Raw genomic sequence first — 23127 nt, 5'->3', positions numbered from 1 at the left:
CTATACACAGATTGTACAAGTGTTGAACATAGCATGTGAATAGGATTTATCACTCAGATTAATCTACTGAAATGGCTGTTGTGAAGATAAAGCAAAGTGTGACATGCCCTGAGTTGTCCTAATAAAAAAAAAAGAAGTCTTTCTAAATAATATAGCAGTCAGATTTGGAGCTCATTTCTCAATGTGCTAATGCACCCACTATGATGCAATGCAGAAATATAATAATAAAGAACTGCATTTAACAAACATAAGTTTGGTTCTTGTTCCCTTTCCATTTCCCTCTCCCCCAGTCTAAAATGGCCCAAAGGAACATTTCTTCTTTAGATTTATTACCTGCTCCAACAAAGCCCAGGAATGCAAGAATCAGAAGAGGTGATCCACTTGCAAAAATTCCAAAACCAAATTTGAAAAGAGGAGACAGGAGAACTGTGGCCCAGAAGAGAAAGTTTAGGAGAGTCCATGGTCTTCTGGGAGGTTTGAATTGCTGCCCAGGAAATATACCTTCTTGATTATACTTCTCTTGCAAAGCATCCTTGGAGAGAGAAACAAAGAAAAAGCTTCCTAATATAGGTACATATAGGCCTGTGCTCAGATAATCCAAAGCCTATACATTTTAATATTGTCATAAAAGCCTGCATCTATTTGCAGTGGGAAGTATTTGTGTTTTTTTGTTGTTGAATCATAACTACTTAAAGAAACAAACCATTAAGAGATACTAGCTCTTACTACTGAAAATTCCATTTTTACTGCCAACCCAACCCTGTTCCTATTGATCATTTGCGCCTTCTTCTGCATCACATTGTTTTTGTATTCCTATATCATTTTTTATATTGCTTGGAAAGAATATATCATCTATAAAAATCATATCAGAGAAATGCCATCAGTGGACCGACTGAAGAAAAACAGAGAAGAGGGCAAGTGACAAGGTGTAGGGCACTTTCCTGAAAGCTAAATGTCTGCTTTACACATTACATCATTCACACAGTTTGCAGTCATTATTTGATAACCTACAACTGCTGTCAATCCAGCATGTGGAATGACTACTGCTTAAACAAAAATACAAGAACTTGCCCTTAAAAAATGTATGACAATGGGATGCTCATGCAACTCAATAACTTTTGAAGTTCATTCACAACAATCAGTTAAGGAGAGTTACACACTTTAAAAACTTCTCCTGGCCCAATTTGGCCCAGTTAAAACTTCTTCTTCTTTTTGGAGAGTGACCATTGAACTCTTGAGTTTACTGCAATCCTATTTGAAAGTGGACTCTGTTGAATTTGTCATGATGCTTCCAAGAGCATGATGGGACCTGGAGGCCCCCCTTCCAACAACCCCCCCCACCACTTGTTCAAACCTACTGAGCAGCTTCACATACGTAGCAGCATATACTGATGTTGGGAAGTAGTTCCCATGCTTCCTGTTGTCATTGGATGTTGCTGTACATGCTTACGGCAGAACCCAGCCCTAAAGGTTTATGGTTGCCACAAGCCATGCCCCCCCTTCATCTCAGTAATTTATTCATTTATTTATATATTGCCTTTCTCCCAAAAATTGGAATTCAAGGTGGGCCCAGTTTTGGGAATGGGGTGCTAGTTTGGGCTTATGGCTGGAGGATACCAAATTAGGCTCAAATGAACCAATGTTTAATTGGCCTAGATTTTTGAGGAGCCTAGACCCGATTAAAATGAATTTGATCATTTTGAATTCATGAAATCCAATATTCAACATCCCTCCCACTTTTTAAGATCTGACCCATCACTACTTCTGATGCTAACATGCTAAGAAAGCCCTACCTTTTATAGCTCATTTGCAATATTTGCTTCCATCCTGCACCAAGCCATCATAAGATAGCTAGTTACCATGCCAATCCAAAGGCCTTATTATTCCCTTGAGAAGAACAGTATCAACAGGAGATCAGGTCGCAAACAGTTGCACTTTAAATCTAAGCATTTCCCACTGACTTGACAGCTATATAACATTCACAGTTGTAATTAGTTTCCTACTATTTCAGCCTCCATTGACATATACTCAGAGAAGCAATTAGGTCTGTCTGCCAGCCTAGGTGTGTTGAATCCTGCCAAAAGGCGGGGAGAAGAAAGAAGGGAAAGTATAGCTTAAGGGTCACCATTGCTTGGGGCTCAGTACAGAGCCTTCAAATCTTTTAATCAATCCTTGAGAAACATTGGCTTTGACAAACACTCATCCAATTCCAAGCATATTTTGTAAGAAGTCTGTTTCATTTATTCAATGATACTTTACTTCCAAGTTTAAGGTTGTAGCTTTACAATCTGAATGTGGAGTGTGGGGAGCCAGGCCATCCAGCCCAAGGGTATCTTAATTACTTCTACTACTTTATTATATTAGCATAGTATATTATGCATTATATTAGCATCTTATTCTATAAAATCTTAAAGGCAGACAAGCTATTTACCTTTTCCTGATAAAGTTTATGAAGCCACTTTGCTGCTTCCTTTTCATCCAAAGGGATATCTTCAAGAGGAAACCTCCTAATTTGTTTAAAGAGGTTAGAATAAAAATAATCACAATACGTGTACATTATAGCTGCTCTACAGAATAAAATAGCATATATTTTGGAACCCTGAATAGTTTATTTAAAAAAGAAAGAAAGAAAGAGGCTGTTGATTCATTCATCTGCCCTCTACCTTTCCCTTCCCAAAACTCTTACCTAGACATGTATATTTTTATACAAAGACATGAAAAATGCACAATTGTGTTGCATCAGTTTAAGTACAACTTGAAAAGACAGTGTTTACTGACAGTGACTGAATGCAACCAAACCATCCATAGTTTGATTTTAGAGGCTTGACAATGCCTTGGTGCTGTCAGCCAACCATCTTTTATGTGGCAGAGAGATATAAAAAGTCTTGCACGGGCTTTTTTAAATGGAGCACACCCATGATTAGGCCCTGCTGAGGAAGTTTCCCAAAGCAGAAGGCTCCTCAGGCATTGAGCCCACAAAGAGACTGTGGAGGCAGATAAGGCTCTAGCTCCACGAGAGGACAAAGCATGAAAAGGCAAATCATGGATTAAAAAAAAAAAAAAAGGTTCCCTCCCCCCACTAAAATGACACTAAAGGAAGGAAGCAGGGAAAGTGGGGTTGAATAAAAGGATAGGAAGAAAATTAGAAAAATATGGTAATAGCAAAGAGGAGCTTTTGTGAGAGAGGGAGGGAGAGAGAGCGCTCAAAGAACCCTGTTCCATGAAGACCAGAACTGGGAGTGGCCAATGCTTAGGGATCATGGGAAGAATTCTCATTTAGATAAGCCCTGTCTGATTGGAGCAAGTGGGAGCCGCAACTCGTATAATGGATGCCCTCCTAACAGTGTGGGATAATCTGCTTTCCATGCCACATCTCAAGTAATAATTAACAGCATTAGAGCATGTATGAAATGCCTTTTCTTGCTCTCGAGTAATCACTATCAGGTCTGATATGCTGAGAATTAGGAAGCAAGTGACGACTGTCCTGCAGAATTCCTCATTTAGCAGTGAAGTGGCAGTGGCTGAACTCCAGACAACTAGTAAAGATTTAATCTCTCCTCCCTCTCTGCTGCCACACTTAATCAGATTTCAAAAACGTAGAAGTGTGACACCCATGGCAACATAACAACATTTGAGCAGATTAACACAGCAGAAGTTGCAAAGCTTTATAGAGGAGCCTTTGTCACAGAAAGCCAGAGCAGCTAAAAGGGAGGAGCTACAACTTAGAAATACTTTATTGTGTCCATTGAAATGTCCAACATTTATTTCATGGAGCCTTGCACAGAAAAGATTCCTGGGAGATGTAGGATCTTTCCCAGAGGTTATATAAAACTGAATGCTATTCCCCAGTTTTTAGCAGAGTGTTTTCTCCTATTTAGAACATATACTACTCTGCTTGCAATATATCTACACTTAAGCCAAATAGCTACACAAGTGGTCACATGTCCAAAAAACACCTGAAAGATATACTTACATGTTCCAAATTACTTAATGCCTCCCTTGCTGGAAAGCATTAATTCTTAGCTATTCTAATTAGCTATAGCAATATTGAGCTCTGTAGCACAGTTTAATTCAAACATCATTGAAAATCCTGCATTGTTCCATCACTTCAATGGATCTTCCACTAGAGGGTACCCACAGCCAGAACATTTAGATTATGCAGTAAACAATTCTCTCTCAACTGGAGTCTATTATAAAGGTGAACCTTCAAAAGTTTGCTTTTGTTTTATACAGAAAATAACATACAGAGAATTAAGATAAAAAACCAAATACACACAGCCAGGCAAAGGCTACAGATGATCAAATATTGGGCCAGGTCATCTGAACTCAGAAATTAATGAAGGAACTCTTGTACATGGTGACAGAGCCTATTACTACAATATAGGCTCTGTTGGGGAAGGAGGAAGATTTACCTACACCACTTTGGTTCTTATTGTGGATTCTCCTTCTGCAAGTGCATATCAAGGATGCTGTGTAAGTTCTTTCTTTTGAGCAAGGTCGGAAAAACAAGTGGCGAGATACAAGGGAACGTAGCAAACAGTTTAGCAAACAGTTTTTCTGAACACACCACTTGCTGAGTGGAGGGGAATTCTTGTCGAAAGAATAGAAAATCAAACTGGTATATCTGAAGGTTTCACCACAGAGAAATGTTGAGTAGTAGCTAGACCAGAACTGCCAAATTCAGATGGGTTAGAAGGCCAAATTCTCCACACAATAAATGCTCAAAACCACAACTGAGCAAATTAAAACATATTAATTTGCTTTAATAACTTGTTTTATGAGATTGTTTTTATTGTGCTTTGTGGAATTCTAAGCTGTGTTTACTTTTTTATATTGTTTTAAATATTGTACACCACCTAGAGACGTACATATCCGACGGTGTAAAATAGGATTGATTGATTGAATAAATGAACGAATGAATGAATGAATAAATAAATAAAATAACGTAAAAACGAAAACAGCACTGCTGGGAGGGGGGACAGCCCTGTGGCAAGGAGAATGGTGAATTTCTAAAAATACCCCCCAACTCTTTCCCCCGGTACCTCTTTTGTCCCCAGTCAACCCTCTGCTGAACTCCCCTTTTCTGGGCCCGAGCCTCCCACGGCAGCTCCCAATCCCCACTGTCTAAGCAACCTTCCCATATGCTACTGCTTGCCCTCCAAATTGCACCTCACCTCCTGCCAGCCCTAACATATCTGCCACACATTTCCTCCTCCACTGGCCAAAAGCCACCCACCTCCATGCCACACCGCCTCCCCCCACAGCTTTGCAGATGGTTCAGCAATTTCTGTGGAGTGCTGTAATGCTGCAGTCCACCCTGGGGACTCCAAAAAGCTCCGAGGCCTTCTATTTGATAACTTTGAACTATAATCTCTGCTCTCCCTAACTAACTATAAGCCAGATAATAGTAGCCATCATTACAAGTTCATCCACAGGGCAGCAAAGGCGATAAGGCCCTTACAATTATGTTTTAGATTTATATAAGGAAAGGAAATACAGTGTATGAGAGTGGGGAGACAGACAGCCATAGACAAAAAACTTTTTTCAGCTTGGCCTGCAGCTGACCCAGCCAGAAAGTACAGTTGCAATTCATTAAAAAAAACAATGGAGAGGTCAGGAAACCAATCAATATTGTCCAGCAGCAGGTCAGACTTAACAAGTTTGACAACTGGATCTGAGGACCAAGCCAGACTGATCTTGACCCCGGAAAGATTTTGATAATCAACCACATTCAACACAACTGGATGGTACTATGCTGTTTATCAGATTGTTATGAGGTGGTCATACACGTTTATGGAATTTTGCATCACATATGTTCAGTAACCGTGTAGACTGTGGAACTGGCTGGAACACATCCAGAACAAGTTTTATTTTTATTTAAGTGTTTGGATGCCCATAGATGTCTATGCTCAGATATTAATGGTGGAACACTTTCCAAGAAGCATAAAAAGATGAAAGCTCTTAAATCATGGGAAAAGAAACTAGGTGAATGCAGTTGCTTCACATTTCTGAAATATGCATTGTGCATATATGCTTACCTGACACACATATCTGCTTCATATTTCTTCCCATAAAGAATTCCTAGTAAGGATGGATTCTTGTTTCCTCGGAAGTTTAACGTTACATCATACACTGCTGAAACTGTTCCAAGCAACGAGAGAGTTATTTCAGTCTCTGGACTGCCAGGATTCAACTTATTAATTACAATTAATAACATGGATGCACACAAACACAGATGCAAATGAAGGTACATCTGAGACTGGCAGCACAGGAAACTGCTCACACTGTTCTACTGGTCAGACAATGTGTTTCCCAAGAGTACTAAATGGATGAGAGCAGCCACACTCATTGCACTTAGCTGGACATAAATTTCCTAGTTCTTTAAGGTCTGGTTTGAAAGCAATGCCAAACTATTGCACCTTCCCTGACTTCTGATTTTGTGCAAATCATAGTTATATCCAACTGGGCAGGCTATAGCTTGTTACAATCACTGTTTGCCCAGTTTGGATGCAATAGCAAACTATGCAAAATTAATCAGGAGGTGGGCACAGGGGGGAAAGGAAGTTCACAAATCAGAGGCTGGTTCGAGAACTACAGGAAATTGAAGGGCAACTCAAAAACAGGACATTTTTAACACACAGTGTATTTTAGATGCTCCGCCTCTCTACCTCACAACCATATTAGAAGTTGGATAATATAATTTCCATCTTTCAGAAAGGAAACAGAAACTGTGACATCCTTAAGGTCACCCATCTAGCTCAATATTCCTGGATTTCACTGACTCTCATAAGTTCAGGACAATCCTGGGACATCCTCATCAAAGGCTCTTGGGCAAACTTAGTAGTCATGGGATAAGAGGAAGTTTCATGTGTGGATTAGTACCTGGTTGAAGGACAGGAAACAGAGGATAGTAATAAATGGACAGTTTTCACAATGGAGGGGAGTAAGAGGTGGGGGGAGGAGGGATCTGTACTGGAACCAGTGCTCTTTAACTTGTTCATAAATGATCTAGAAGCTGGGGTAAGCAGCAAAGTAGCCAAGTTTGCAGATAACACTAAACTATTTGCTGAAATCCAAAACAGATTGTGAGGAGCTCCAAAACAGATATCTCCAAACTGGGTGAGTGGGAGACAAAATGGCAAATGCACTTCAGTGTAAGCAAGTGATGCATATTGGGGCAAGAAAGCCCAACTTCACATATACAATGAAGATCTGAGTGTGTATAAAAAACCCCAACTGAAGGTCACACTGATGGGGTCTGAGCTGTCAGTGACTGAACAGCAGAGAGATCTTGGGTTCGTGGTGGACAGCTTGTTGGAAGTGTTGACTCAGTGTACAGAGATTGAAAATTAAAATGCTAAAATAATCATGCCCGTATACAAATCTATGGTGCTGCCACATTTGGAGTACTGTGTAAAATCCTGGTCACCACACCTAAAGAAGGTCATTATAGAACTGGAAAGGGTGCAGAAGAGGACAGCCAAGATGATCAGGGGCCTGGAGCACCTTCCTTATGAGGCTAGACTACAGCATCTGGGCTTTTTAGTTTAGAAAAGAGGCGACTAAGGGGAGACATGATATAAGTCTATAAAATTATCCATGGTATGTGGAAAGAATGGATAGAGATAATTCCCCCCTCCCTCATAACACTAGAACCAGGGATAATCCCATGAAACTGATTGCCAAGAAATTTAGGACCAACAAAAGGAAGTACTTTTTCACACAGCGCATACTTAATCTATGGAATTCTCTGTCACAAGATGTGGTGATGGCCACCAGCCTGGGATGCTTTAAAAGGGGCTTAGACAAATTCTTGGAGAACAGGTCTACCAATGGCTACTAGTCTGAGGGGTATAGGCCACCTCCAGCCTCAGAGGCAAGATGCCTCTAAATACCAGTTGCAGGGGAGTAACAGCAGGAGAGAGGGCATGCCCTCACGTCTTGTGTGTGGGCTTCTCAGAGGCATTTGGTGGCTACTGTGTGAAACAGGATACTGGACTAGATAGGTCTTTGGCCTGATCCAGCAGGACTGTTTGTTTGTTCTTGTAATTTATGTACCACAGTACTTAAGAGGAAGTTTGACTCCCACTGATTTCTGTTAAATCACTCCTATTATTTATTTGGATTGTAGTAACTGAAAACGATATTGATTTCAAATAGCAAAATAGGTTCTGGAATCCATGATGTCACTGGACACTTAAAAATAGGTTTTTTACATCTGCATGGCAGCTGGTGATAAGGAGGGCAATAGGGATGGTGAATGTACAACATAATAAATTAATCTTTCCGTGATGGAGAAGGGGATTCTGCAACTTTTTAGAGCCTTATGCCCCCCCCCCCATCTGCAGTACAGTAGCTTTCATACTGCTTGCTTCAAAGACATAGTAAAGCATGTAACCCATCAATACTATTTAGCCAGCCATCTGTCCTATTTAACAGCCTCATCTGTGTGGCACAACACAAGCTTACACCTCACATGCATGCTGGGAGTGCTAATTAGGCAATGTTTGTACACCACTTCAGAAATGTGAAGTGCTAAGTAGCATTATTAATTCCTCTTAATTCAAAAGGGGAGCTAATTAATGTATTAAGATTATTTACAAAATCAAATCCAGCATTTTAAAATGACATTGAAATCAATACCGATTTTGCATTTTTAACAACAAACTGGAGTGACCAGCAGCAGTGATTATGCTGAAGAATCCATTTAGCAAACACTTCAAGATAAGGTTAAGGAAATACTGTTAAGGGATACCTGTTCCCCTGAGACACTGGACAGCAGTAGTGAAACCTTTGGTTCTGGGCAACAGGTGATATTTGAGTTTAGGCAATCCCTTGGATTCTGCCACTTCCATACTGATACGATGCTTGGTCTCCGTAAAACGGGTGCCTTCACAATACAAGAGAAACTATGGCACAGAACAAAAGGGGAAAACATCCAGTGTTACTATTCAAATTAAATCATAGTGCATATGAGACTGAACTAAGCACAGTGTTGTGGCACAGAACCTTGATTCAGAAACAGTTACATCAAAAGGAGGATTGCAGGATAGCAAGAGCTCAGAGACTGGTGGAAACTCCCCCTAGCTTATCTCAGGAAGCAGCCATTGGCTGATAATCTCCTGCAGAGACTTGTCAACCATAGGACTCTATGGGGAAAGTGCTGAGAAGGACTACATTTTCCAGCACTACCTGCATGTCTTGTGTGACATGAGAGGAAATCTGGTCTTGTGGTAGCAAGCATGACTTGTCCCCTTAGCTAAGCAGGGTCCATCCTGGTTGCATATGAAAGGGAGACTAGAAGTGTGAGCACTGTAAGATATTCCCCTCAGGGGATGGCGCCGCTCTGGGAAGAACAGAAAGTTTCAAGTTCCCTCCCTGGCTTCTGCAAGATAGGACTGAGAGAGATTCCTGCCTGCAACCTTGGAGAAGCCGCTGCCAGTCTGTGAAGACAATACTGAGCTAGATAGACCACTGGTCTGACTCAGTATATGGCAGCTTCCTCTGTTCCTATGACATCAGTGAATCCCTTTAACAGCTTTCCCCAGGGCTAGGCACAGGACCGTTCTGAGGGGAGAGTAGCACTGGAAGCCATTGCTTTCCTGCAGGGGCTGGGTTGAGGAGCAGATGATTCAGCATGGACATTTATTTATTATTTATTTATTGCATTTCTAGACTGCCCCATCCAAAGGTTCTCGGTGGTGCACAACAAATAAAAAAAAAATTAAAACAAACACCATTTAAAAACACACTGCTTAAAACAATATAAAAACAATTCAGAGTCCTTTGAAATCAATTAAAATACTTAAAAACAATTTAAATACCTTGGAAGGCCAGGCCAAACAAGTAAGTTTTTAGGGCTCTCTTAAAAGCCAACAACATGCCTAAACTGTGGATATCTGCCGGAGCGCATTCCATAGAGCAGGAGCAGCTACAGAGAAGGCCCGGCTCCGAGTCACCACCAGACGTACCAGTGGTAACTGGAGATGGACCTCTCCAGATGACCTCAACGTGCGATGGGGATCATACAGAAGAAGGCACTCCCTAAGGTAGCCCAGACCCAAATCATTCAGGGTTTTAAAGGTAATAACCAGTACTTTGTATTTCGCTCGGAAACATCGGTAGCCAATGCAACCATTTTAAGACAGGCATAATATGATCTTTCTGGGTTACCCCAGAGACCAGTCTGACTGCTGCATTTTGAACTAACAGAAGTTTCTGAATGACATACAAAGGTAGCCCCACGTAGAGCACATTGCAATCATCAAGCCTGGAGGTTACCAGCTGATGCACCACTGAGACCATTCTCTTCAAGGAATTGAAGCCAAATCTTTCCATGGCCCTAACATGTAAACCAGGGCTTGACAATCCCAGGCGTCAGGGAGCCATGGCACCTAGACGAAGATATTCAGAGGTAGATTTATTTAATAAAGGCTTTATTTGTCCCAGGCAGTTCTGTTTCTGTTCTAAGTATGTAAAGGGGATAGAGAAAAGTCAATTTACACCCCACCCCCCAATGTCCATCACTAACTCCGGTAATTTTGTAAAGTGTCCATTGTCTGGCTTCAATATGTTGAGACTGGCATCTAGATCCAAAGAAAATTTGTCAATGTAGCCTCTCCTCAAGGTGAGATGCTCATATACACATTGACTTACCAACATTTACACTGGGCAAAATAGACACGCTTATGGTCAGTTTCATGTTACATGTGATTTTCAGATATATTCCTATATTCCTATAAGCCAGTGTGGTGTAGTGGTTAGAGTGGTGGACTAGGACCAGGGAGACCCGAGTTCAAATCCCCATTCAGCCATGATACTAGCTGGGTGACTCTGGGCCAGTCACTTCTCTCTCAGCCTAACCTACTTCACAGGGTTGTTGTGAGGAGAAACTCAAGTATGTAGTACACCGCTCTGGGCTCCTTGGAGGAAGAGCCGGATATAAATGTAAAAATAAAATAAATATAAATAAAGGAAAACAGCATAGAGCAACAGAGCGACATCCCAAGGCCACTTCCGCACTTCTTATTCTAAGATACACTTTTGTCCCTTACGCAAACATGCCTGCTGAGGCTGTTCTTATCACATGAGAGAAACCACAAAGATTTAAATTCTCATCCATCTATTGCAACACTTGGGGGGACGGGCAGCCATTATATACCATACTTTTACATATATTATTAGACATGGGTCCAAATGTTATTTCTATAAATACAACAATGAACAGGCTACACAAAAACTACACCTTAAACAATTTTGTTCAAAGTACAGAAGTAGTGATGTCCAAAAACTCACATACCCACATATATTCTGGATAATCAGACAATCGTTTTAGCCCTTCAACAACTGTGTCTCTGTCTTCTTCCCATTTCCTTTTGCAGAAAACAATTTCCAGGAAGTACCATGTCCAGCCAATTAGGGGCACGTATAGTAGTTCTTTCTTAGCAAGAACTTTTGAACTCTGAAAGAAACAGAACAAGAGGGCATCAATTTATTTATCTGTAATACCATTTGCAAGCAGTACATTTTCAAAAGTGTTCTGAAGTGGTCTAATGAGAGTTGCTAGTAATTCAACTTTTGTTTTTAGCAGGAAGCAAGTTTGTCTAATGTGGGCATAAAAAAAAACCCCATCAACAACAATCTAACTACTTCCATCTCCCAAATAAAAAGCCAACAGCAAAAATACTAACTTTATGATTTATAAAGCTATAATGTCACGACAACCACTCACCCCCAACACGCCAAAGCGCTCTGTCATGGTCCAGCCACACAGAAAATCTATTTCAAAGTTGTGGTTCAGGATGATGATAACATGTTCTTTTCCAAACTTATCCACTGCGGCCTGATCTGAGAATAAAGTGCATTCTGTGCCCGACCACCATTCCAGCAACATCACTAATTCTAGATTTAGAAAAGGAAAGAAACACCACGTATTAAGTACTAGGCTGCAAGATATGGAGACAGAAACCATCTTGGTCTCCTTTTTGACCCACTTTGCTTGCTTGATTTATAAAGGAGAGATTTCTTGATGCCCACAATTTCATTTGAATACTGAAAAAATACGAGCTTCATTTTTAAAGATAGTGGCTGGCATCCAGAGCAGTCAGATCGGGACATACTGAAGCTGTGTTCTGCACAAAGAGGCTGCCTGGAGCTCAGCCAGAATGTGTGGAGCAGCAAGGTATGCAAGTATGTGGGGGAGCGATTTTCATTACACTCCCCTGTCCCCTTAAGTCTTCTTTGCCTTAAAAAAATACGTCTCTGAGAGTCACACCCACTCTTTTAACCATGGTTAAAGCAGTCAGTTGCATCAGCACTGATACCAAAGCCCATTCAGTTTACTCCAACAGTGTGTAATGACCTAAAACTGTGGAAGAAGCAAAAAACCCCATCAAATTTCCTCCTATGCACAGTTTCAAGACTGTTGAGTGCATTAATCTGTTCCTGTTGCTGTCTATTTGATAGCTCATTGTACAGCTGAGGGTATTCACAACACTTTGTTCTTTCTCGTTCTTTTACATCGAATGAACTGACCAAGTTTCATCTGTACCATCTGAAATCTCTGTATATGCCAGTCTGTATGTCTGTCTTTCAAAAGGATGGAACCCTGTGGCTGCCATGGACAGTCTGAAGGATTTTGAGACTGCAAGAACATACCCTATTTTTGACAGTTCCTAAGAACACAAAATAGTTTGAGGGGGAAATGAAAAGAACAGAGAATGAGGTCTACAGCAATGTTATAGCCTGAAGTACTTACTTCAGCAGGGCTGGAAAAAGCTTGGAATCCTAATTGTCTGGGCTTCTAAATATCCAATATCGACATTTAAGAGTTTGATTTTTTTTAAAAAAATCTTTGGGTAAAACTGGCTTCCTTAAAAAAAAATAAAAATCTGTTGCTTGGTTCATGATATGTTTTTTTCAGCTCCTAAATATCCAACATTGACATCTAAGAAGTTTGATGTGTGTGTGGTGATGGTAGTTTTTTAGTCTGGCCTAAATTGGCCCCTAACAAAACAAAACAAAACCCTGATGCTGGCTCCTGAAATATTTTTTCAGCACTAATCTTTACTCTTAATGGTATGGTTTAAAAGCAAGAGAAATGGGAAGTCAGAGAAATGCATAATTTATAACAACATAATGTACAAGAATTGGCGAGCTGTGTGTGAGTGTACACGTACACACGAACACACATATGTTAGAAACTTCTCTAAACTTATATTATGAATTACGGCTCTGTCTTTAGGCTTCTTAAGAGATTTAACTTTTTTGTTGAAAAATAGTATATAATCAATAAGAATTAATAATTAACAGCAGCAGCAGCAGCAACAACAACAACAAAGCACTGAGAACTTAAGAACTGTTGAAAAGCCATGAGCCCTAAATCATAAGAACAGTTTTGAGGAAGTTTCTAGAAGCAATGGACAGCATCCCATCTAGTTAACCATAAGCACCACTGAAATCAATAAAATGTTAGTCATGACTAACTTAAATCCCATTAATTACAGTGGCTAACATGATGCACCTCTGTAATGGTCTGCCTAAGGGCTGCTGCGAACCTTCAAAGGCAGCCCTGAAGTTATTGTGAAGCAGTGATTGCAGAAGCTACATTTCTGGAGGTTTCCCCATTCACAACAATGGGGAAACTTGCAGAAATGCAGCTTCCTCAATCACCATTTCAAAACGACTTCAGGGCTGGCTTGGAAGTCTGCAGTAACCTCGGGGTAGATATTATGGAGGCTGTAGGCTGGCCATCATGTCAGCCATTGGGACATATTCATGACTAACTTATTTTGGATCATGGGCATTTTGTCCTAGGGCCCATTACAACCTTGCTACGCCCCTGGTTAGATGTTTGAGTATAACATTTGAACTACCAAAATGTATTTGACTTTTAAAAAAACCCAAATATTTCAATGCAAATATTTGTGGCTATTAGGAAAACTTGAAATATTTATATAGCCATAAAATTAACATGAGGTACGTTTGTTCGTTAGGAACATAGGAAACTGCCATATACTGAGTCAGACCATTGGTCTATCTAGCTCAGTATTATCTTCACAGACTGGCAGCAACTTCTCCAAGGATGCAGGCAGGAATCTCTCTCAGTCCTATCTTGCAGAAGCCAGGGAGGGAACTTGAAACCTTCTGCTCTTCCCAGAGCGGCGCCATCCCCTGAGGGGAATATCTTGCAGTGCTCACACATCAAGTCTCCAATTCATATGCAACCAGGGCAGACCCCGCTTAGCTATGGGGACAAGTCATGCTTGCTACCACAAGACCAGCTGTCTCTCCCACAAGACTAGCTCTCTCTCCTGTTTTGTTTACTAAGTCTGATAAACATGCCAAATCATATCATGATGTATTTAGGGCACTGAAAAATCTTCCAAACCCACATGATTGTGGCAAAGAGACACCTTTTACCGTGGGGATTCTCTTTTTTTAGCAGGGGAGAGTAACTGGCCCTATCCACCCACAGCACAGTACTTCCAGTGAGTGTTGCTGGTGTCTACCTTGTGTTTCTTTTTAGAATGTGAGCCCTTTGAGGACAGGGTTCCATCTTATTTGTTTGTTATTTCTCTGTGTAAACTTCCCTGAGCCATTTTTGAAAGGGCAGTATAGGAATCGAAATAATAATAATAATAATAATAATAATAATAATAATAATAATAATAATAGCCCAATGAAACTTGAGACTAGTTTTTCCTCAAACAGGAGCAGCCTGTGCTGGATGGAAGGCAGCTTTTGAAACTAAAGGGAGTTACAAAAACAGCCGGGTGTGGAAATGAAGACCGGCTCTTCACAGAAAAAAGTCAATTAAATGTTTGACTGAATAAGTGCAATTCCTTATGTAATCCAATACTAACTTGCTGGATCTTGGCCAGTGATATCACAGGGCAGCCTGAAGAACACTATACACAGTAAGGTGAATATGGGTTGAACTTGCTACGAAAGCTGCCAGCTCGTTTTTTAGCCTACTTTCCAGGAGGCTTATGAGATCACCCAGCATTCTGTGTGTGTTTGTCCATCTGTCCGTGTGTCCCTCTCTATTAACTTCACAACGCCTGGACCAATATGAAACAAACCGGGCACAGTTGTAGGGACACCTCAACAGTGTAGTTTGTGATGATGTCACCCACCCCGATCCAAGATGGTGGGCTAACTTGTGGACCACCTAACTGATTTGAACCAAATTTGCTACAGCTCTAGGGCACATAGGGATGGCCAAATGGTGTGGTGTGTATGATGTCATCCACTCCAATTCAAGTTGGCAGCCACGTGAACATCTGAGGCACAAGCGGGCTAATTTGTGGACTGTCCAATCAATTTAAAGCAAATTAGGTACAGTTGCAATAAGTGACACACAGGGACACCTCAACAATGTAGTTTGTGATGATGTCATCCACACTGATTCAATATGGCAGACGCGTAAACTTTTGGGGTGCAAGTGGACTAACTTGTGAACAGCCTAACCGATTTGAACCAAATTTGCTACAGCTGTAGGGACACATAGGGATGCCCTGATGGCATGGTGTGTGATGATGTCATCCACTCCAATTCAAAATGGTGGCCGCGTGAACATCTGAGGCACAAGCAGGTTAATTTATGGACTGCCTAACCCATTTGAACTAAATTGGGTACAGTTGCAGTGAGTGACACACAGGAATACCTCAATGGCATTGTTTGTGGTGCAAGTGGGCTAACTTGTAAACCACTTAACCGATTTGAACCAAGTTTGCTACAGCTGTAGGGATAACAGGGTGTAGTTTGTGATTATGTAATCCACCTCAATCCAAGATGGTAGTCATGTGAACGTCTGAGGCGCAAGCCGGGTAATTTGTGGACTGTCTAACCTATTTGAACCATATTGGGTACAGTTGCAGTGAGTGACACACAGGGACACCTCAATGGCATAGTTTGTGATGTCATCCACACCGATTCAAGATGGTGGAAGTGCAAGTGGGCTAACTTGTGAACCCCTTAACCGATTTGAACCAAATTTGCTGCAGCTGTGGGGACACATAGGGATGTCCCAATAGTGTAGTTTGTGACAATGTCATCCAACCCAATTCAAGTTGTAAACTTTTGAGGCACAAGTGCACTAACTTGTGGACAGTCTAACTGATTTGAACCAAATTTGCTACAGCTGTATGGACACATAAGGTAAAGTGTGCCATCAAAGATTTCAACTCCTGGCACCAAAAGAGCCCTGTGGTTTTCTTTGGTAGAATACAGGAGAGGTTTACCACTGCCTCGTCCCGCACAGTCTGAGATGATGCCTTTCAGCACCTTCATATATCTCTGCTGCCCGAAATAGTACCAGCGGGGATTCGAACCGGAAACTTTCTGCTTGTTAGTCAAGCATTTCCCCACTGCACCACTTAAGGTGACTTATGGACACATAGGGATGCCCCAATAATGCAGTTTGTGATGATGTCATCCACCCCGATCCAAGATAGTGGACATGTGAACTTTTGAGGCACAAGTGCACTAACTTGAGGACTGTCTAAGCGATTTGAACCAAATTTGGTACAGTTGTAGTGAGTGAAACACAGGGACACCTCAATGGTGTAGTTTGTAATGATGTCATCCACTCCAATACAGATGGCGGACGCATGAACATTTGAAGTGCAAGAGATCTAACTTGTGGACCTCAATTTGAACCAAATTTAGTCCAGTTGTAGAGACAGTGAAAGAAAAGTAGGCTGATTAGTTCTTTCTAGAACAACTTGTTCCAGTTTTGTGAGTAGATAGACATTCTTTTAATGATTTATTTAATTGTAATTTATTAAACCAATTACTGTCTCTGAAACCATCAATATATACCCACAAAGACAGCAGAATAATTTTTTAAAAATCCATTCATTATATAAGGAGTTCCCAGCCTTGGAACCCCAGATGTTTTTGGACTACAACTCCAATTTTCCCACCACCATCCCATGATGGACTTTACCCATTGTGGCTAGGAATGATGGGAGTTGTAGTCCAAAAACATATGTGGACCAAACATTGGTAGTTCCCTCTCACCTGGACATGAATCACACAACTTGGCTGTATGAACCATTACCTGATGGCCAGCAAAGTGGGTCTGAAGTCACTTTCCAGGTCTTAGAGTTTTTGTTGGCAAGGCCACAACTCTTTTGTTCTAATAAGTAGCCCATAATTACTGTTGTATAGGTGCACCACATTTCCTGGATTGCCAATAGTACAGGCTTTTCTAAGGCTATGGCAAAAATCATTTCCACATACTTATGCAGAAGTCTGTGAAAGTAATTCTGGCAGTACCAGCCACACTGGGCCTCATGGGAATACTTATCAGTTCTATATTCCTCCTCCTTAAGTGTCTTCTTTCTCTTGTCATCAAAAATTATAAACAAGAAGATTATCATTATGAAATATTTTTATTAGGATAGCTCCTTTTGGAACAAGTCATCTCAGAACAGATCCACTCCCTGATGAAAAGCCATTTCCTCAAAAACACTTTAGTGATACCAGCTGTATAAATCCCAAATTTGTTTCTGCACCTGTTGGTTTTCTCTTTGAATAATTGAACAGCAGAGAACATCAACTAGCAATGGGTGAAAAATGGCATGGTGATACTTTAGAATGCAAATGCAAAAAAGCTTTACAAGTAACAGGGCCCAACTCCATAATTTCTGAGGCTGCAGAGACTACAGAAATCATACAATAATAAACTATCCATTTAGGTCTGAATAGATTAGTAGCAATAATAAACTAAAAACTGAGCATGCTGAGCTATTAAAAAGCACCAAGTCATCTGGAGGTAGGCAGAATGAATAAGGCTGAAATATAGATTCTCTTCATGAATTAAATACGCAGTGAAGTGTTTTCTCTATGCAGGAAGTCAGACGAAACATCAATGCTGCTTTACAACAGGAAGGAGCTTTTCACAGAAGTGCAGCATTGATAATTTTAGTTAAGAGCTACTCAGCAAGAGACCGTCATCTCCTAAGGGAGCGAGTCTGTGAATGACTTCCACATGGCTGGCATCCTACTGTGAAGAAAAGGATGATGATTCCAAAATTAACTCATTAAATAACTATTGTATAAAAAAAAGAAAATAGTGTGCCATTTATATGAAACTTCTTTTGAAGAATGGCCTCTAGTATGGACAGGAACATGGAAAACTAAAATCACAGACCACCATCAGGAACTTCTGGATTGCTTCATAGCACCTTAAATGTAACCTTTATCAGAGAGGAGGCAGTTCATATGCTCAATTGTGAGTCAAGAAGTGATGTTTTGTACTGTGTGTGTAAATCAATCCCAAGACATCACTTTCATAAGAATCACAGCTTGATCTCTAAAATTAATTTATATAACAAGTCCATGTGCATGTAACAAATGCCAACTTCTTGCTACTACTTTGAGAATTAGGAATTCATTTCTAAAAAAATTATTTTTTATTAAAATAAAAAGTTAAAAATAAATTTTTTTAAAAATATGCTATGTTAGTCTTTAAGAAGTAAATATGAGAATATTTGAACTTCATCAATAATTTGCAAGCCATGTTCAAAAATGCTTTTACATAGCCTGATCCCTCCCTCGCCATTCTACACATAGCACTTGTCTACTCCTAGCACTTGCCTACTCTTGTCACATAATAATTTGCTCTTTCTTCCCAAAGCTGTGGGAAGTTCAAGACAATGTCTGCAGAGCCCATTTGATTTGGAGGGGAGAGCACCAAACGCTATCAGAATCTTTCATTGACTTGAACACCATACAGAGGCTCAGAAATAATGGTCAGGAAGCAACAAAGGAACAGGTTGGCTAGTCCCATGAGAGAATCAGTGCAGACTTTGGGTTCCAACTGGCTAAGGAATCCCAAGGCACATCTAGAAACATTTGTTTCCAGCAGCAAAACAGGCAATTCAAAAAACCAAAAGAACAAAAAACAAACATTCTGTTTCCTCCTGGTTCACACTAATACTAATAAGTCCCATATATTCCATGTGCTCAGCCTGCCATCCATGTTTGGGAGGTTAATGGTATAAGCAGCTGCCTGGCAGAGTCAAACCACAGGAAAATCTAGCCTACTGCCATGTACCCTAGCCCTATTCAGACCGTATGCTGTACATGCATACCGGCATCTGTACACATGTACAGTGTATTGAATGGATAACTGTTAAAACAACAAACAGTTTTTAAGGCCCCCTCAAATCCAGGGTACAGATAGCAAGTATTCTACTGTACATGCATTTAACGTAATGCCTGGATAACTGTACATGCATACAGATCAGGATGTACGTACACTATTGTAGTAATAGTAAGGCTTTAGGGGAGGGCTAGGCCTCAATAAAAGCAACTGCTGGGAGGAAAGCCCAGGGAAATCAAAAGAGAAGGACCAGTCCAGAGGACTGGGTGGTATCTACACACATAGCCCGCAGCAGCAGAAGAGAAAGCTTTCTTCTTTTAGTTTGACCCAAGAGTGCCCTGAGAAAGCAGCGGCTGAGAAGCCGCTCAGGAATTGGAAGGCCCCCGCCAGTGAGTAGTAGAAGAATAGGGACTAGTTCAGTTAGATGTGTGAGGAGAGTTATTTTCCTTTATTGTACTGCTTGTATCTGAGTTGCATGGTTAATGAAACTCTTTCTCTTACGATCTGTGTTATGAAGAGACAATTGTCCTTAGTGCATACTCTTGTTTTTCTTTTAATGTAATAATAAACCCTTGTTGGTGAAGTGTGCTACTCTTCATTTTGGGTCTGCCTTAGTCACTTGCCTTTGAAGGCCAAGGACTGTTCAGCCCTTTTAGGGAGGGATTTGCCAGTTTCTACCACCACCCCACCCTGGAATCTTATATGGAAAGAGTGATTTGTTCCACATCAAAATAAAGTGGATGTTGGAAGCCTACTGTAAATCCCTTAGAGCAAGGATTCAACCCCAGTGAATTGCCCCCTCCTCCTCTGGCTCTGGTAGGAGCTATGACAACTGTACATGACAATATGTGAGTTGAATGTAGTGTGTGAATAAGGTAACACAGCAGCTTCCAAAGATCTCATGTGCAGACTCTTTCTCTGTTCTTCTATTTTGAAACTTTCAACTGGGAAGGACATGGACTGAACCTCTTGGAAGTTATACATACCAAAAATAAAATGTAAAAATATATGATAATATCACTATGATATTATCTTCCTGCCTCTCCTGCAAAGAGGCAAGCACTGGCAACTTCCTACACTGGAAGCAAGGCTCCCAACTACCCACTCAGCTGATAGCTATTCCCTGTCTCAGTAAATGGGTCATCTACCTAATGAATTGCAGCCTTTCCTGCCTGTAGTTCCCTACCTACAAGCCGGATTCGTGCCGGTCAATCTACCCAATCCAGAAGCTGCAAACAGAATTTGGTGTTCACACACTATTCCTAGCAGAGCTATCTCTGCCATAGCTGTAGACTCAATGTAAACAATAGCAGCAAAAGAAGTTAAAATAAAAAGGGGGGGGCAGGAGGGGAGAGAGAAAGGCACCTAGATATTACGTAAAGCTTCAAGTGCCTTCTGGATAACAAATTAAGGGCCTGAATAGGAGAATTTAGTGACATTAATAAATGGTGCCATTTGTATAATACTTGAGTGAGAAAAAGTTTCACAGGGATGAATTTGGGTATGGCCAAAGGCCATTCAGTGCTTATAAGGATTTCAACTTATCTAGTTTTCCAGCAGGCTCTCACATGCCTGAAGTCAAAAATAATATATCCCTTTCCCTGTCAACCAATCCTCTTCCTGCCAGGTTAGTGGGAGCTGCCAGTTCTTCAGCATTTTTCAAAGTAAGGTCACTGGAGACAAGAGCCTCCCGGCAACTCCGTACAAAAATGCTGCATAAAGCAGATGCAGAGGCTGTCAGCCTTCCTGCGTGTGGGAAGGGCCAGGCGTATGGACTGAGGGCAGGCAGGTGGAGGAGCAAGCAGTCTCAGTAATTAACGTGCTCCTGAAGCCACCCAGTCAAAAAACCAGCAGTTTAGCAACACTTCACCATGGGGCAAGCTGAAAGGATTGTTTGTTGTGTCCATTTGCTCCTTCATAATTTTCCCAGTGCCTTATGAGAATCTTGTAGCACTGAAAAGGTGCAAAAGACTTAAATCTGCCAGCCTTTAAAAACACAATCTTGTGTTTTTAAAGGCTTACAGAATTGTGTAACAAACCAACATGGCTACCTTTCTGGACTTTGTTCCTTATGACAGGCCCTAAATAGGAATCTAGGTGACAATATGGAAGTTGTTTTAACATATTGATCCTTTGTGCAAGCAAGGGTCAGAAGATAGCGAGCTCTGGAGTGAACATTAGAGTAGCCGATGTCAGCAGGAGAGAGAAAAACATTGGCATCTGTGGGAGGTTTTTGAATTATACATTCAAAAAATCTCCAAAGGAAAGAAAATCTCCAAAGGACTGAGGGGGGAAACAGGTCCTGGAGAAATATGAGAAAACATGGAGCTTTCCCAAACAGCAGGCTTTACTGCGAGTTTGAATTTGCCCCAAAATCAGATGCAAAAAGTGGGATTTTTTTACCCCAGATGAGGAAAAACCCGAAGGAAAACCCTGAATCATCTGTGAAGTGATCCCTAATATCTCACATTGACCGGCATGAATCCGGCCATGAGAATGCACACCCTCCATTCCGGTGGAGAAGCAAACTAAAAGCCCTGTCTGGGAATGCTTATGCAGATCTGTTTGTGGGAAAAGGCAGGAGGAAGCAGTAAGCTGGGAATGTATGTTATCACAAACCCAAGGGAAGAGTGGAGCAAGGCAAAGAGGTATGTCAGATCAGTATCAATTTTATTACTATCCATAGCAAAAAAAATCACTTCTTTTCCTCTCCACAGATTACAGAAGGTGTGGAGAGGGCCTGTCAAGGCTTGCACCAGAGAAAGAATTACCAGTACTGGCTTACTTGAACACCTAGTAGCTGGAAGCATGAAGGATTTTCCTTATTTGTGCAGGCAAGTGACTTCTATCGTGCTGAGAAGAGGAGGAGAGTAGGAGGCAATAGCAAGGCTAGCACAGCTGCTCTGGACAATGGCTCAGAAAAGGAGTAGGAACTGAGTGGCTTCTTCTTCCATCTACTGCTTGCCCAGTCCCTATGCTGTGCCTGTCTTGCTCATACACCAGCCCATGCCTACTAGTACAAGGAGAGACAAGGCATGAGCAAGCCCCCATGCAGAAATAATCCTCGGCTACAGAGCACTCCCAGCATGTTTGCACACACGCGCACATGCAATGTGCACACGCAACCTCCTGTCCCGAGGAAGACACACCCCATAATTTGAACCTGTTGCCTAGACAATGTACATTACTAGGTAAGTCATACAATCACAGCATACTCACGGCTCCACAATGAATAGGAAAGGCGACAGTTTACTTGTCGATAAAACTGCTTGTTTATAGGCCAGAGGATTAGCGTGCATAGCTGGATGAAGTTAATGATGAACCCACTCACAACGAAGACAAACCCAATCAGGAGATGAACTATAAACTGAGTCTTCAGAAATGCAATTAAGCCCATGATAACCACTTAGTCGCGCTTGCAAGGTCCTTCACTCAGAATAACCGTCCTGCAGAAAGAAGGAAAGAAAAAACTGTGCTTAGCAAATGAAATATCCATAAACTAGGAAAGACACCTTGAGAGATCCTCATCTCTAAAGAGAAGCCAGAGAATCATAACACACATTTTCATCTCCAAGCTCATTCCACTCAGGTTTCTCTTGGCTGTGAGTCAAGAGTTGGTTAGCACTAGGTCACAGTCCATTTCCAAGCACTAGTAACAGGAGCTCTTGCTATCAACGATAACACGACATCTCCTGTGCACTTGCAATTCCCAAACAGTAAGTTGATTTTCCAAAAGCCCTAGCTTCCGAAGCCACGTTACATAGAAAGCAATTATTTTTGAGGGATAGGGAAATATAAGTGCCTCGTCTTTACAGTTGTCCCCCAGGCCATTCATTGAAAGGCAGGTTTCACCTCCATCTCATTCTATTCAATGGTGCTCACTCCCAAATAACTATAACTATACACAGAATTACAGCCTGAGTATTTGGAACTGGCAGTCCATGAATCAATAACTTCCACAACTTCCCATAAGTTCCAGGGCCCACAGTTGCCAGCCCATAGTGGGATGTATG

The 23127-nt window shown here is 41.2% G+C and overlaps 1 protein-coding gene across 14 annotated transcripts in view; it reads right to left on the bottom strand.

Annotated features, from left to right (window-relative positions):
* AGPAT3 (1-acylglycerol-3-phosphate O-acyltransferase 3) overlaps positions 1–23127 on the bottom strand; it is a 135416-nt gene that overhangs the window by 8634 nt on the left and 103655 nt on the right. For 13 of the 14 annotated variants that reach the window (XM_053308235.1, XM_053308236.1, XM_053308244.1 and 10 more), the window contains 7 exons: positions 22334–22560; positions 11732–11901; positions 11300–11461; positions 8756–8909; positions 6039–6141; positions 2432–2507; positions 334–532 (listed from right to left, as the gene is read on the bottom strand). In XM_053308235.1, the coding sequence (XP_053164210.1) occupies positions 334–532; positions 2432–2507; positions 6039–6141; positions 8756–8909; positions 11300–11461; positions 11732–11901; positions 22334–22511 (1042 nt within the window). In that variant the 5' untranslated portion in view covers positions 22512–22560. The remainder of the gene's footprint in view (positions 1–333; positions 533–2431; positions 2508–6038; positions 6142–8755; positions 8910–11299; positions 11462–11731; positions 11902–22333; positions 22561–23127) is intronic. The other variant, XM_053308248.1, reaches the window with a different exon arrangement.

The sequence above is a fragment of the Hemicordylus capensis genome, chromosome 3, assembly GCF_027244095.1.
Source record: "Hemicordylus capensis ecotype Gifberg chromosome 3, rHemCap1.1.pri, whole genome shotgun sequence".
Taxonomy (NCBI): domain Eukaryota; kingdom Metazoa; phylum Chordata; class Lepidosauria; order Squamata; family Cordylidae; genus Hemicordylus; species Hemicordylus capensis.
Note: the sequence above shows the minus strand (reverse complement) of the source record. Positions and strands in the feature narration are given on the sequence as shown.